At 48.1% G+C, this 12347-nt stretch overlaps 1 protein-coding gene across 9 annotated transcripts in view; it reads left to right on the forward strand.

Moving 5' to 3' along the window:
- Positions 1–12347, forward strand: part of Msi2 (musashi RNA binding protein 2) — a 359282-nt gene that overhangs the window by 122728 nt on the left and 224207 nt on the right. For all 9 annotated transcript variants that reach the window (XR_009592847.1, XR_009592848.1, XM_021647888.2 and 6 more), the window contains exon 6: positions 1948–2040. Coding sequence is in view for 7 of the 9 variants with exons in the window: in XM_021647888.2 (XP_021503563.1) it covers positions 1948–2040 (93 nt within the window). In the remaining 2 variants the exon portion in view is untranslated. The remainder of the gene's footprint in view (positions 1–1947; positions 2041–12347) is intronic.

Genomic DNA, 12347 nt, shown 5'->3' on the forward strand with positions numbered 1-12347 from the left:
ACAGGGGCCTCTTGAAACCAGGCAGAAAGCCCATTACGTGCCCTGGTTTGGGATGAGCCATTGGCCATGTGGCTTCTGTGCCCACCAGGAGCTTCCTACTAAAGCCCGAGCTTCCTGTGGCCCGGACGCCCTTTTCTGACTCAGCCAGTCCAAGTCTTGGGACTCAGGAGGGTTGAGTGGCCTGGGTGGCAGGTGGGACTTTGTGACCCTGGTTACAGCACCTTGAGGAGTGGAGGAGAGACTCCGAATCCAAGAGAATGAGTGCCGTCTAGGGCCACAAGAGCAGCGAGACACCAGAGCTGGATTTCCAGCGTCTTTGCTCAGCAGTGTGGAACGTGACGTTCATTCACTGATCAAATATTTTCAGAGTCCTAGTGGTGACAGCTGTCCAGGAAGGTATGGCACCTGTTTGGTGTCCTGCATCCAGCTCTAATAGCATAGATCACATTATGTCTACTGTTTTAAGTCAAACTGGTGAGACTTGGTGCCCACTGGATTTTCCTACTATTCTTCCCCACCCCCGCACACTTCTGAGACAGGATCTTGCTATGCAGTCCTGACATAGCCTCAGACTCTGTCCTCTTTCAGCCTCCTGAGTGCTGGGCTCAGAGCTGTGCACCACTATACCTGCCCTTGAGTTTTAAATTTTGACATCAAAACCCCCACTAACACATATTCCAAACTCAGTCTTCTCCTTCTCGACTGTTCATTCTCCTTATAGGACTTTTGGTCTTTACCCTAAAACAGTTCATGTGACGTGGCTTCGTTCTTCCTTTCTTTTGGGGTTGGTAGGATTCTAGAATGTGGGCCCTAGTTGCTAATTTTTTTACTCATTGAACTTTGGCGTTAGCTTCTGTTTTCTTAGCCCCACTGTTGGTGCTGTAGAGGACCTGCAGAGTCAGAACCTGGACATTCCAGGGAGGAAGTGGTTTAGAGTGTGTCAGGTGACTTCAGAGGAGGCAAGGCTTAGCATCAGGCTGCCTGGGACAGCAAATGGGCGCTTTGGAGTTAGAAGAGGTCGCAGAAACTTGGAAGATGGTTGCAGCTACCATGGGAAGACCTGGGAGGGGAGAGTCATTCCAGGGAGAAGGACCTGTGGGCACACAAGTGTGGAAACCTGGGGATGAGTGGGGCAGACACAGGGTTGATCGAGGTGAGCTGCAGTCAGTCCAGAGGGCTTTGAAGGGGTGGAGGGCAGAGCTCGCAGGGTGGTCCCTGAGTGCCAGGTCAGCACCCGTCTTAGGTGCAGGCATGGGTCAGCGTGAGAATGGCTAAGCACAGAAAGTCCATGCCTCTTTTGATCCTGTGTACAATTTTTTTTTTCCTCAAGTCCTGGGGATTGAGCCAGGGCCTTGAGCATTTGAAGCAAGAGCTATCCTTAGTCCTTAGGTATTCAATTTAAAAGCCAGTTTATTAGTTCTTTGAGAACTCTGTGCAACATGCTTTGATCATGTTCATACCCCTTCCAAAACTCTTGCCAGCTCCACCCCCTTTCCCCACCCATCCAACTTATGTTTTAAACAACCCCATCAAGGGCAGTTTGTGTTACCCACGTTTTCTTGGGTGTGAGGCCTTAATAGACAAGGTTTCAATCTGAGCATCGTCTTCATGCATCTAGCTGTATCTTGTTTGTGTCTCTTAGCTTTTAAGATAGCCTGCTTTGTTTTTTTTTTTTCTCATTATGCTAATGAAGCCATGTTTTGTGGCCACAGAGGTCCTGGGGGCCCTTCTGCTGTCAAGAAGTTCCTGTCTGTGCTGGCAGGCTGAATGCAGAGTGAATGACTCCAGCATCCTTACCTATCTAATGGTCTGGTCCAGGAAGCTAGCACAGGTTCCAAACCATCTTCCTAGAAGAATACAGAGCAAGGCTTGTTGAAGCCCTGTCGAAGCCAGCCCTGCTTCTGATAACCGGGCTAACCTGTGCCCTCCTCTTGTCATCTCTTACAGATGGTCACAAGAACAAAGAAAATATTTGTAGGAGGATTGTCTGCGAACACTGTGGTGGAAGATGTCAAGCAATATTTCGAGCAGTTTGGCAAGGTAAGTGCTTGCACATGGGTGGACAGTGGTGTGGGCTGCTGCTCCGATATGGCTACCCCGAGGCCTCTGCTCTAGCTGCATCTTCTAGAACTGGGTCCTTGAACCAGGATTTTACATGGAACTCCGGGAGCTGCAGTGGAAAAGAGTCCTATTTGTGGTTGGCATGGTGCCTCGTGCGCCTGCAGGAGCACACAGAATGGCCTTTCAGGACTGTTTTGCTGTCATTTGCCAGCCGCATGGGGCCAGGACTGGGGAAGGGTGTGTGGCTGTGACTCACAGGGCACAGGCACCCACAGAAAGCTGTGAGAGGTAATGCCTTGCTTCTTGTCTTTCTGAAAGATGGCATTCCGAGCTGCGGGTCCCTGGGGCCCTTGGCAGCAGAACACTCCCCTGTTGAGTGTCTTGAGGAGACATGGGTAATATGTTGGCTGTACCCTGACTTGAGTACCCATGAGGCAGTAGCAAAGTGATGCCCTGTGGTGTGCTGTCAGGGCTGGGAGCCCCTAGTCAGGAAACGGAGGGTGAGAAGGTGGGTGGGGATAGACAAGACATTTGAGATGAACATCTGTGGGCGATGGCGTTGTCAGCTGCTTTCTGGTTGGTGACAGAGAGGCAGTAGCCCCTGGGCGGGTGCTTCCCGAGGGCGGGTGCTTCCCGAGGGCGTCAATCGCCTCAGATGTCATGCTGCCCTGTGTTGGCCTGTATGTGCTCCCCTTCCTCTAGCTCCCACAGAAGCCATAGATCTAAAGGAGGTTGGCCGGTGAGTGGCTGAGCTGGCCCTCCGCTTCCTGCTTCCTTTGAGCAATCGTGGGTGTTGTCATGGGAGCCCAGCCATGGGATCACCTCCTTCCATCATAGGTCTGTGTCTTTTCTGCCAAAAGGCTGACGTGGCAGAGCTCTGAGGTACCCCCCAGGAGGGCCCAGTGCCCACTCTAAGCTCTTATCATTCTTTACTTCCACGCTGGCTGTCCTGTTTGCTGTAGGCCAAGACAAGGGCAACTGCCACCCACTGGCTGCCCTGAAGGTTCTGTGTTTTGTTTGCTTGCCCAGGGCAGTGGACAGCCAGCCATGACTCAATCACTATTTGTGTGTCTCCATGAGCCACTGCCTGAGATGGGGGCCATGACCTTTATTTAGCTTTGAATTGAAGATCTCCCCCTCCCCCCTCGCATCCCTCTCTCTTGTATTAATAAATTTCTGCATGGAAGGGGGACCACGCAACAAGGAGAAGCCAGCCTCTTCCAGTTCAGCTATGCTTTTGACATGGCGCCGAATCGCCCACCCAGGTGGATTTTAAAAGCAGCCTTTTTTTTTTTTTTTTTTTTTTTTGACAGTCCTCCTGGCCTTCCTTCCCATCTGGGGCCTGATTCATTCTAGGTGGCTCACAGAGAAATCTGTGTGCTGACGACCACCAGAGTTTCGGGGCTTCTCTTTTCCCAGAGCGACTGATGGCACCAGGGGGGAGTAGCCTTCACCAGCCCCTCCCTGCCTAGGGTGAAGGATTGGAAGTAATTAAATGAGACAAGTCCTTCTTGCACTGTGCTCTGGAGGGTGGGCCCTCTTCTTTGTCTTCCTGCCTTCAAATTGAGTCCAGGGGTAGTGTTTGCAAACATGAGGTGGGATTTCTTTTTCGAGCCATAACCTGCCTTGGAATCTCATGGGCCCATTTGCAGGTGTGGGGGGGAGGGGCGGTTTGGCGCTGCCTAGATGAGCTGTTACCGTATTCTAGACAGGCTTATACTTGCCGCAGACGGCACATCTGCGCTCATCCCCGACCTTGCTCGCTCGCTTGTTTTCTTCTCACATCTCTCCCTCTTCCTTGAGTCCTTTCTTCCTGTTGTTTCCCATGAGCACTTGCGGTCGTGACCCAGAGTGTCAGCAGTGGTACGCTCTGCAAGCTTTGGCCATGCCCATGGCAGCTTCCAGTACTGTCTTGAGAACAGTTGCCCCTTTGTCTCAGCAGCAGTCAGAGAGCGCCCTCCCTAACATGGCACTTGCTGGGTCGGATTGCTGCCCAGCTAATTGTGCAGTAGTGTTTGTGGATCCCGACTGGTGCGTGAACTTGCAGAGTGTTTTATTAAAGGACTAAGAAGGGTTTTGAATGTATCAAAACCCGTGACACTCTCTACTCACGGGCTAGCAGCTCGTTTCATGCGTACGCTCTGAACATTTATCTGCGCTTGCCTTCTAAAGAGCTTATTTGTCATTTTCGGGAGTCCGGTGTTCCGAGTGTGGCCCCCTGGGCAGGGTTCACCGCCTCTCAGGATTCTGGTATTGTTCATTTGAATCCGGAATGATCAAAGTAGGAAGAGTTCCTGGTAGGCCTTGGGGGCCATGAGTAAAACGAGCTGCTGCAAAGGAGGCAGTGGACAAATTGACAAAGTGACTTTATCCTTTGTTAGAGTATATTCTGGGGTGTGTGTGTGTGTGTGTGTGTGTGTGTGTGTGTGTAGTGGGGTTTGCAGGTGTGGAGACTACTACATGAAGCATCCGCACAGCATGTACTCATACATATATGCCTATGTGAGATCATTTGGGGCTGTCTGGTAGCCAAATTAGTGAGGTTTATCATCTCCAAGGTGTAATACTGACTGTCAAATGCCAGGTCAAGCCATTTACTTACATTATCTTGTTTAATTTTTCTCTGGGAGATGGTGGTGTCCCTGCGTTTCGGATAAATGGGTTTTTAGTGCTGGCAGGAGCGGAAGACATGGTGTCTCTTCAGTATGCACAGGGGCAGTGCCCCAGACTTGGGCGCCCACACCTGAAGGTTGGCATTGTGGAGCCTCCTTGATTGGGAAGATCATAGAGACGAGAGGTTTAAGGTTTGAGCCAGAGTGTACATCGCCGCTTCTCTGCTTCCATGTCTGAACTTTCCGCCTCACGACAGCCTCCGGGCAGGGTGTGTCACATTTTAGGTCTCACTCGCTATCATTTACCATCCCGTCTTTTTCCATCTTGCCTCAGGTGGCGGCTACTGCAGCTGTTTATTTCAGGCAGCCGTCAACATTGGCCTGGCTGCCAGCTAGGGGCTGAGCTATGGGGAGTTTAAATGTGTCAGTGCTGTAAATAGAGTGGGCACAGAACGACACGCAGGGAGCTTTAAACAACTCAGACCGGAGGCTTCACAACCCTTTTTGCTTCTCCCCACCCCCCACCCCCCCGCATTAGAAATGCTGATGTTTGTTTATATTAAAATGCGGTCATGAACTGAAGCTGTCTGCACAGGACTGGGCCAACTTAGACGGCCGTCCTATCCTGCTGAGCAGCCGCTTCTCGAGCCTTCCACGGAGAATGGCAAGGTAGATGGTGTATTCCAAGGCTTCCGTGCTGGGCCTGACCGTGAGATGACACCCAGAGACACCTTGGCAGATTTTGGTTCTGGACTCAGTTTCTCTTCTAGGGAAGCTGTTGACAGATTTGTAAAGGCTGGTAAATTGCTTTGTAACCCATCTGGTCCCTATTGTAGCTTCTGCTATTGTAGGGTGAAAACAACTGCAGCCAGCATGCAAACAGATGGCTGTGGTTGTGTTCCAATAAAACTTTATAAAAACAAACAGAGAGCCAGATTTGGCCTGTGAGCTGTTTTGTTGACCCCTGAACTGAGTTATTCCTAAGGCTGGTCTTTAAGCTTAAAAAAAAAAAAAAACAAAAAAAAAGTCCTGTAGAGAATGTTTAAATATAAGCAGATATATTATAAACCAAGGTATTTATAGACTCACAAGAGAATGCGTTGCTCATAGTAGTGAGCGTGGTATGTAGTAAGCAAAGCAGTTTTCACCACATTAAAGTTATTTCTGGGCTTCGTGATGCAGGGCCAGTGCGCCTTGGTTTGAGACTGCCTTCTTTATTTGGAAAAGGGCACTATTTATAAGCTTGGATCTTCGTCCTATGAGTAAGACCCAGAAAAACTGAGTAAGTTACTTTCAGTCTTCCCATTCCAGGCGAGGCCTAAATGATCAAAACCCAAGCCGTTCAGATTTTAATCTTAAAATAGTTTTACTGTGTGTTGATGTTTCTGATTTACAGTTACATGTGTTTGGCGCTGAGCTTTTTTAATGCATTTTAAAATGGGCCTTCAAGGATGTCAAGTGAGACACACGGCCTCTCTACTACATGAGGGATGAGAAAGAAGTTGTCCAAGATTCACACAGCCCAGGCTGGGTAAAGCCTTAGGTGGGCACGTGTGGTGCAGGCTAGGCTTTCTGCACTATTGACAAGAATCCTGCCGCCCACGTTGGCAGTCCGCAGACTTAAGCTCAGGGAGCACAGTTTAGTCATTTGTCAAAAATGCTGAACTCCAGTAATTTGTTTAACTGCCTTTTTTTTTTTTTTTGGTGGACATTATCTGTGTTCATGATTTCATACATACAGGAATGATGTCTATAGATCCTTTCAAAAGCTGGCAGGTGGCTGATGGCTCTGGGAGACAGGAGCAGAGCCACTCCAAAGAGCCCTGGGCTGGGGAAGCCCTCCCTACATACGGGTCTCCCCCTGCTCTTCTTCCTCCTCCCCTTCCCCTTCCTCCTCTTCTCACTCCCCTTTGAGGGCCTCCTCCAAGTTTCAGTTTCTTACTTGCAAGGGATTTGGGATCAAAGCGCTTTTGAAGCAGAATGACTGACCCCTCTGCCTTGTCCAAGGTGGAGCAGAAAGTTTCCCACTTCTCAGCTGTTCTCGAGAGGCCAGGGCAGCTCCGCGCCCAGCCCTGCCCAGCTCTGCCCAGCCCTGCCCAACTCTGCCCAGCTCTGCTTGCTAGGTGATGCTGCCTTTACGGTACTCCAGTGAGAGCCATGGAGGCTTCCAGTTGCACTTCACATGGCGAGCTGTGTAATTAGTTTGGAAGACTTATGCTTAGTCATTGGTTTATCCTAATCGGCTTTGGCTTTTTCCCAACAACAAAGTGAGCTTATTTTGCTAAGCTGAACCGACTCTGCACCCTTTGTCTTGCCATTTATTGTCTCATTCCTTTCATTCTGTTTTACTGCCAAAGTTCTGTTTCATTAGGCCTACAAGTCATTTCCAATCCAGTGGGCTGCTACAATCCAGCCTTTATCACCCGCTGCCCTGGTTCCCATGTCCCTTCTGGGCCAGGGCCTGAGTCGGTGGTTTGAGATGAGGGCCTTAACCCCTTCCTGGGCCGACTGGTCATGGGAGTAGTGGGGAGCAGAGACAGCAAGGAAAGACAGGGCCTGGGAAGTTACGGCTTTTTAGGTCCCAGGGAAGGGGGGCTCTCGGGGAAGGAGATGGGGATGCTCTTGGCACCCTCTGTGCAGGAGCTGGGCTTTGTGAAGGGCTGAGAAAGTTAGCCACGGCTCCACAGAGAGGTGTTTGAAAACCTTACAGGGAAAACAGTTGGAAACCAGAAATGAACTGGCTTTTCCACATCAGGATCTCCTCATTTATTCCACTGATGTGGGGGTCCTGGGGTGCATATTTTGAGAGTGTAAACCTGGTGCCTGTTGTTTCCTAGCCCCAGGCTGTAGGTAGGTATATAGAGCTGTGTTTGTGGCCTTGGTTCAGATGCCTTTTTGATTCAGAAAGTGTGAGGAGAGTCTTACCCAGAAGAAAAGTGGCACAAAGCCTTTGAAATTGGAAAAGCAAGAGATTTGTGAGAAATAAAGAGGCAAGTCACTGTGTTCCTGAAAGTGGACTATGATCCCAGGGTAGAGTTATCACTTCTAAATGTGTGGTGCAGATAAACAGCTCTGTGCGGCTCTTGATTCTCTCAGAAGGAGCCTGGAAAACAAAAATCTGTGTGTGTCCTTTGTGGCTATCGATGCTCCCAAGGGGGGCCTTCATCTTCTGAAGTGGTTTGCACAGGTGGGCTGGCTGGAAGGCGGGGCCTCATCACTCACCTGCCTGGCCTCTTTCAGAGTCTGGAGCACTCCGCAGATTCTTTTCACTCCTGAGGAGGGCCAGAAAGGCTTGTTTCCCTCCTCACTGGCTTGCCGTGGTGCAATTTTAGGCTAACGTTTCCTTCCTGTGCTAGCCCAACGCAAAGCTAAGTTGGTCCTCACGTCATTTTCATTCTGTGTCTGGTTTGTGTTAGTCCCTCATTTCAGAAGCACATCTTATGGAGAAGGGGCTGGGGGCTGGGGTGGGGAGCCCTCTGTAAGTGGACAGCAAAATGCTGCCTCATTTCCCACACCCACCTTTTAGGTCCAGGTGGCAGACAGCATCCCCACCAGTCCACAAAGTCCTTGTGCTGGGCCGTAAATCTTCCTGGTGCTCAAAAGTCTTGTGTTTTCATGCTCGCTTCAGCCTCCCGGGTCTGTTTCTGCTATGTCCGGTGGAGTTAGGAATAGATTCGGCTCCTTAGCCTCGCTTCTCCTAAATCTTCATGTTTCTGCTTCAAACAAGAATTCCTAAAATAGACAGTAGGTTTCCAGGAAGGCTTCCCATTTCCCTCTTAGTGTACAAAATATAGCCAGCTGTTAGGCAAAGCCATCAGACATTATTATATTGCACTGTTAACAGTGTTTTAAAATATACAAATAGAAAAAAATATCCCGATGCCTTCTGGGTTGCAAGCTGGAAAAACTTTGAGATTACGTTAATCAAATGCCACGTTCATTTGCATTTGAGGTGAAGGGACCTGGGCTTCCTACATTGCTGCTTTACTATGGGCCCTGAGCAAGATTTAGCAGAAGACAGGATCAGGGAGCTCCTGGGAGCAAAGGAGTTAATGAGGCCTGTGGTGGGGCCGGGAGGGAACATGAAGTATTTCCAGGGGCCTCACCTTCCCAGAGTCCTTCTGGAGGCCTCTGAAGAGGTCACTTACAATGGAGTTGTTAGCATGAGAAAGGAAAGCTTTCTCTCCCGAGATGGTTTTCAGTGGGAACTGAAAATGCACCAGAAATCATGGCCCAGGCTTGTGCCAGTGGGTGCAAGGGGAGGTTCTTCAGGGGGAGAAAGCACAGTTCATTTAGACTTGGCATCGACATCTAACTCGATTGTTCTGTGGAGTGAGCATTGATATGGAGATTCTGCCCCACCCCTGTCCCATCAATAGGACACCCCATTACACGGGTCATGTATGCTTTTCTTTTTTCTTCCCCTTTCTTCTTCTTTTTTCCCTTTCCTTTGTCTTGTGTAGAATGGCCGGGTTTGTCAAGTTTCTGCCCTGTAAGTTTTTACAGCTCTGTATTTTGAGACTCCCCGTATCTGAATTAGCCCTAAGTGGGCTGCCAGTCGGAGCTTTATTTACATTCGAAGCCACACTAGAGAAAAGACAGGGTGTGTGGGGGGATGTTAATACACAGGAAGAGGCAGGAGCATTGCGTTTCTGACTGTTGCTAGCCTCACCACCGCCTTTAAAACCAATCACGAGGCTCACGGCTGATATTTAATAGCTTTTAGCTGATTATTTTTCTTCTCCTCCTCTTTCTTTTCTACCCAAGTTGACCTGGGTGTACTTGAGCGGAAATGAAGTCATCGAAATGCTGAATTAGAATAATCACAGTCCTCTAAGAATGAAATGGAAGCAGAGATTAAATGGTGGAGGAAAAGCAGGCATTAATAAGCACCAGGAAAACTTTGCATAAAATAAATAGGAGATTGAGCTTGTCTCTGCTGCTCCCAATTCTCCTTTGTGTCATCCTTTTGGTGTAGCGATAATGGCAAAGAAGGATCTGGTTGGCTTAAAGGTCGCATATATACCCCGCCACCTAGGCGACGGTGCTTTCTTCTGTGGGGGATGTTTCTGTGCCCATAACGTTTCTGTGATGGAAGAATCTTGACGGAGGGTCTGCTCTTGTGGAGGGCGGGTGATTACTTGTTGCAGCTGGAGTGGGTGGGGACAGATGGAAGGCAGCCCACAGCAGGCCAGCCTTCCTAATGCTGTTTCTGACCAATTCCTGGTCACGGGAGCTTGTCCCTGCAAACCTGGGCAGGGTAAAGGTAGGGTGTCAAGCTGTAACTGGAGCCTTTCCTAGGAGTAAAGGGGAGGTAAGAGAAGTCACTGCCTGGCCTTCTCTACACTGAGAAGGCCTCTGGGTATGATCCCCATCTCATGACTAAGCAGATTTGAATACTCCTTCCTCTGTGAGAATTCTTATTCACACCTATTTACATTTTACCTTCATGATTTATTCTAGCAACGGGGGGCAAGAGTTAGCACAAGACCTCTGTGAACTCAGGCCAGAAATTGTTACATGAAAAAGTGGTATGGGGAAGGCAGGAAGGATAGTGGTGGTTTGGAATTCAGTGCCCTTTTGGGCTCCTCCTTGGCTTCTACTTGGGGATTATTTCTGTGACCTTTGAAAATAATAATAGTAATAACAATAATAATAATAATAATAATGAATTTGCTCTAGTTCAGTGAAAAGTGAGCTTCTTGTAGTTAAAGAGCAAAGTGAGGATTTAATTAGATTTAAAAGCCCAGTAGAGTGGTTTGTTTACAGGAAGTGGTTTTTAGGTGGTCTGCCGTAGAAGATTGCAATTTCTGCAAGTGGATTACTTATAATGAGAGATTTTTGGTTGTTGAGGTCGCTAACGGCCTTTTATAATTGGAGGCAGAGGTAAATATTTTCTGACTTGCTTATGGCATGTTAGCATTCAGAGAAACAATTTAAGGTGCTTTTCACTTAAGGAAAAGTAAATGAGAGTTTGGAGTGATCAGAAACAGGCTTTTTGACTGCGTTTCCAGCTTTCTTCTAGTCTGTCAGAAGGGCATGCAGGGCCTCAAGGAGAGGAGATACTTCAGGCCTTCCAAGGCAGGAGACAAACCTTTTTCCATGTTTATCTTCTACGGAAACATTCACTCTTAACAAAAAAAGAGTAGTGAGGCCAGCGCTGGTGCCGCATGCCTTCAATCCCAGCACTCAGGAGGCAGAGACAAGTGGATCTCCATGAGTTCAAGGCTAGTCTTGTCTACAGATTGAGTTCTAGGACAGAGAAACCCTGTTTTGAAAAAGATCCCCCCCCAAAAAAATAGCAAAAAGAATTATTAACAGTGTATCTGACCCAGCTTAGCTGCCTGCCATCTTGTTCAGATTCAGGGATCCTCTACCCCTAACCCTTCACTTACCTTTCAGTTGTCCTCATGCCATAGGATTACCTTCTGTTTACCTTCTGTTACAGTTGGTGGGAAGAGTGGAAGAGGGTAAATGAAGTGTTCGGAGCAGATCACCCAGATAGAAGAAGGCCCAAGCTTCTTCACACCCCTGTTTTCTAGTCCTGGGTTTTGCTTCATGTCAAATGCTCATGGCGAAGGGTGCCTGACAGCTGTATGGCGTGTCTTCCAGTACGCAACCCCGACACTACTCTTTTAGAGAAGGACTTTAGCCCAGGCTGACCCAAACTCCCTATGTTGTCAATAATAACCTCAAACTTCTGATCGCTCTGCCTCTACTTCCAAACACTGGGATCTTTCAGGCATTTACCACCACACCTCGTTCTGTGTGGGACTGGGGTTGGAACCCAGGACCTTGGGCATGCTGGGAAGTCACTCTGCAGCTGATCTACAGCCTAGGCCTGGAAACCACTACTTTTTAACTATTGGTAAAACTTGTTATACAGGCTGGGCAGTGGTAGCCAGCTCGTGGGAGGCAGAGGCAGGTAGATCTCTGTGCATTCAAGGCCAGTCTGATCTACAGATCCAGTTCCAGAACAGCCAGGGCTGTTACACAGAGAAACCCTAACTGGAAAAACAAAACAAACAGCAGCAACAACAAACTTATTATATAGGATAAATATGTCACAGAGGGCTGCAAGTTGTGTGGTTCTTGTTGAAAAATAAGAGTTTTTTATTTGTTTGAAAAAAAGCTCCTGGCCATGTCCACCTCCATTTCTAATCACAGGGGTCTTTACGTGACCTTGAGAATGAAACAATGGAGTTGGTAAAGTTTTCCTATAAAGAGCCAGATAATAATAAGTTTTAGTTTTATACCTCACATGGTCTTTTAAGATCATGCGTCACTCGTAAGAGACAATGGCAATATGAAAAATAAATGTTTGTGGCTGTGTCTCAATAAAACTTTATAGAAATGAGGAGGCAGCCTGGTTGTACCACAGGCCATAGCTTGCCAACTCACAGGCTTTCGGATGTTTCCTGGTTCGTGAAAGTTTTTTTTTTTTTTCCTTTGACTTTTATGATTCAAATCCATTTACTTACTAGCAAGTCATTATACTCTTCTTGGCTTCTACTTCTTTATATGCAAAACAAGGATAATAAATGGTACAAAATATACACATATATTAATAGGTATACATACCACATATAAGGTGGTGTGAGGATTAAATGAGCAACTGCACCTGTAGTTATTAGCAATTATTTGGTACCCGAGACCTGAGTCCTCTGAGTCTCC

Source organism: Meriones unguiculatus, chromosome 7 (genome assembly GCF_030254825.1).
Source record: "Meriones unguiculatus strain TT.TT164.6M chromosome 7, Bangor_MerUng_6.1, whole genome shotgun sequence".
In the NCBI taxonomy this organism is placed as follows: Eukaryota; Metazoa; Chordata; class Mammalia; order Rodentia; family Muridae; genus Meriones; species Meriones unguiculatus.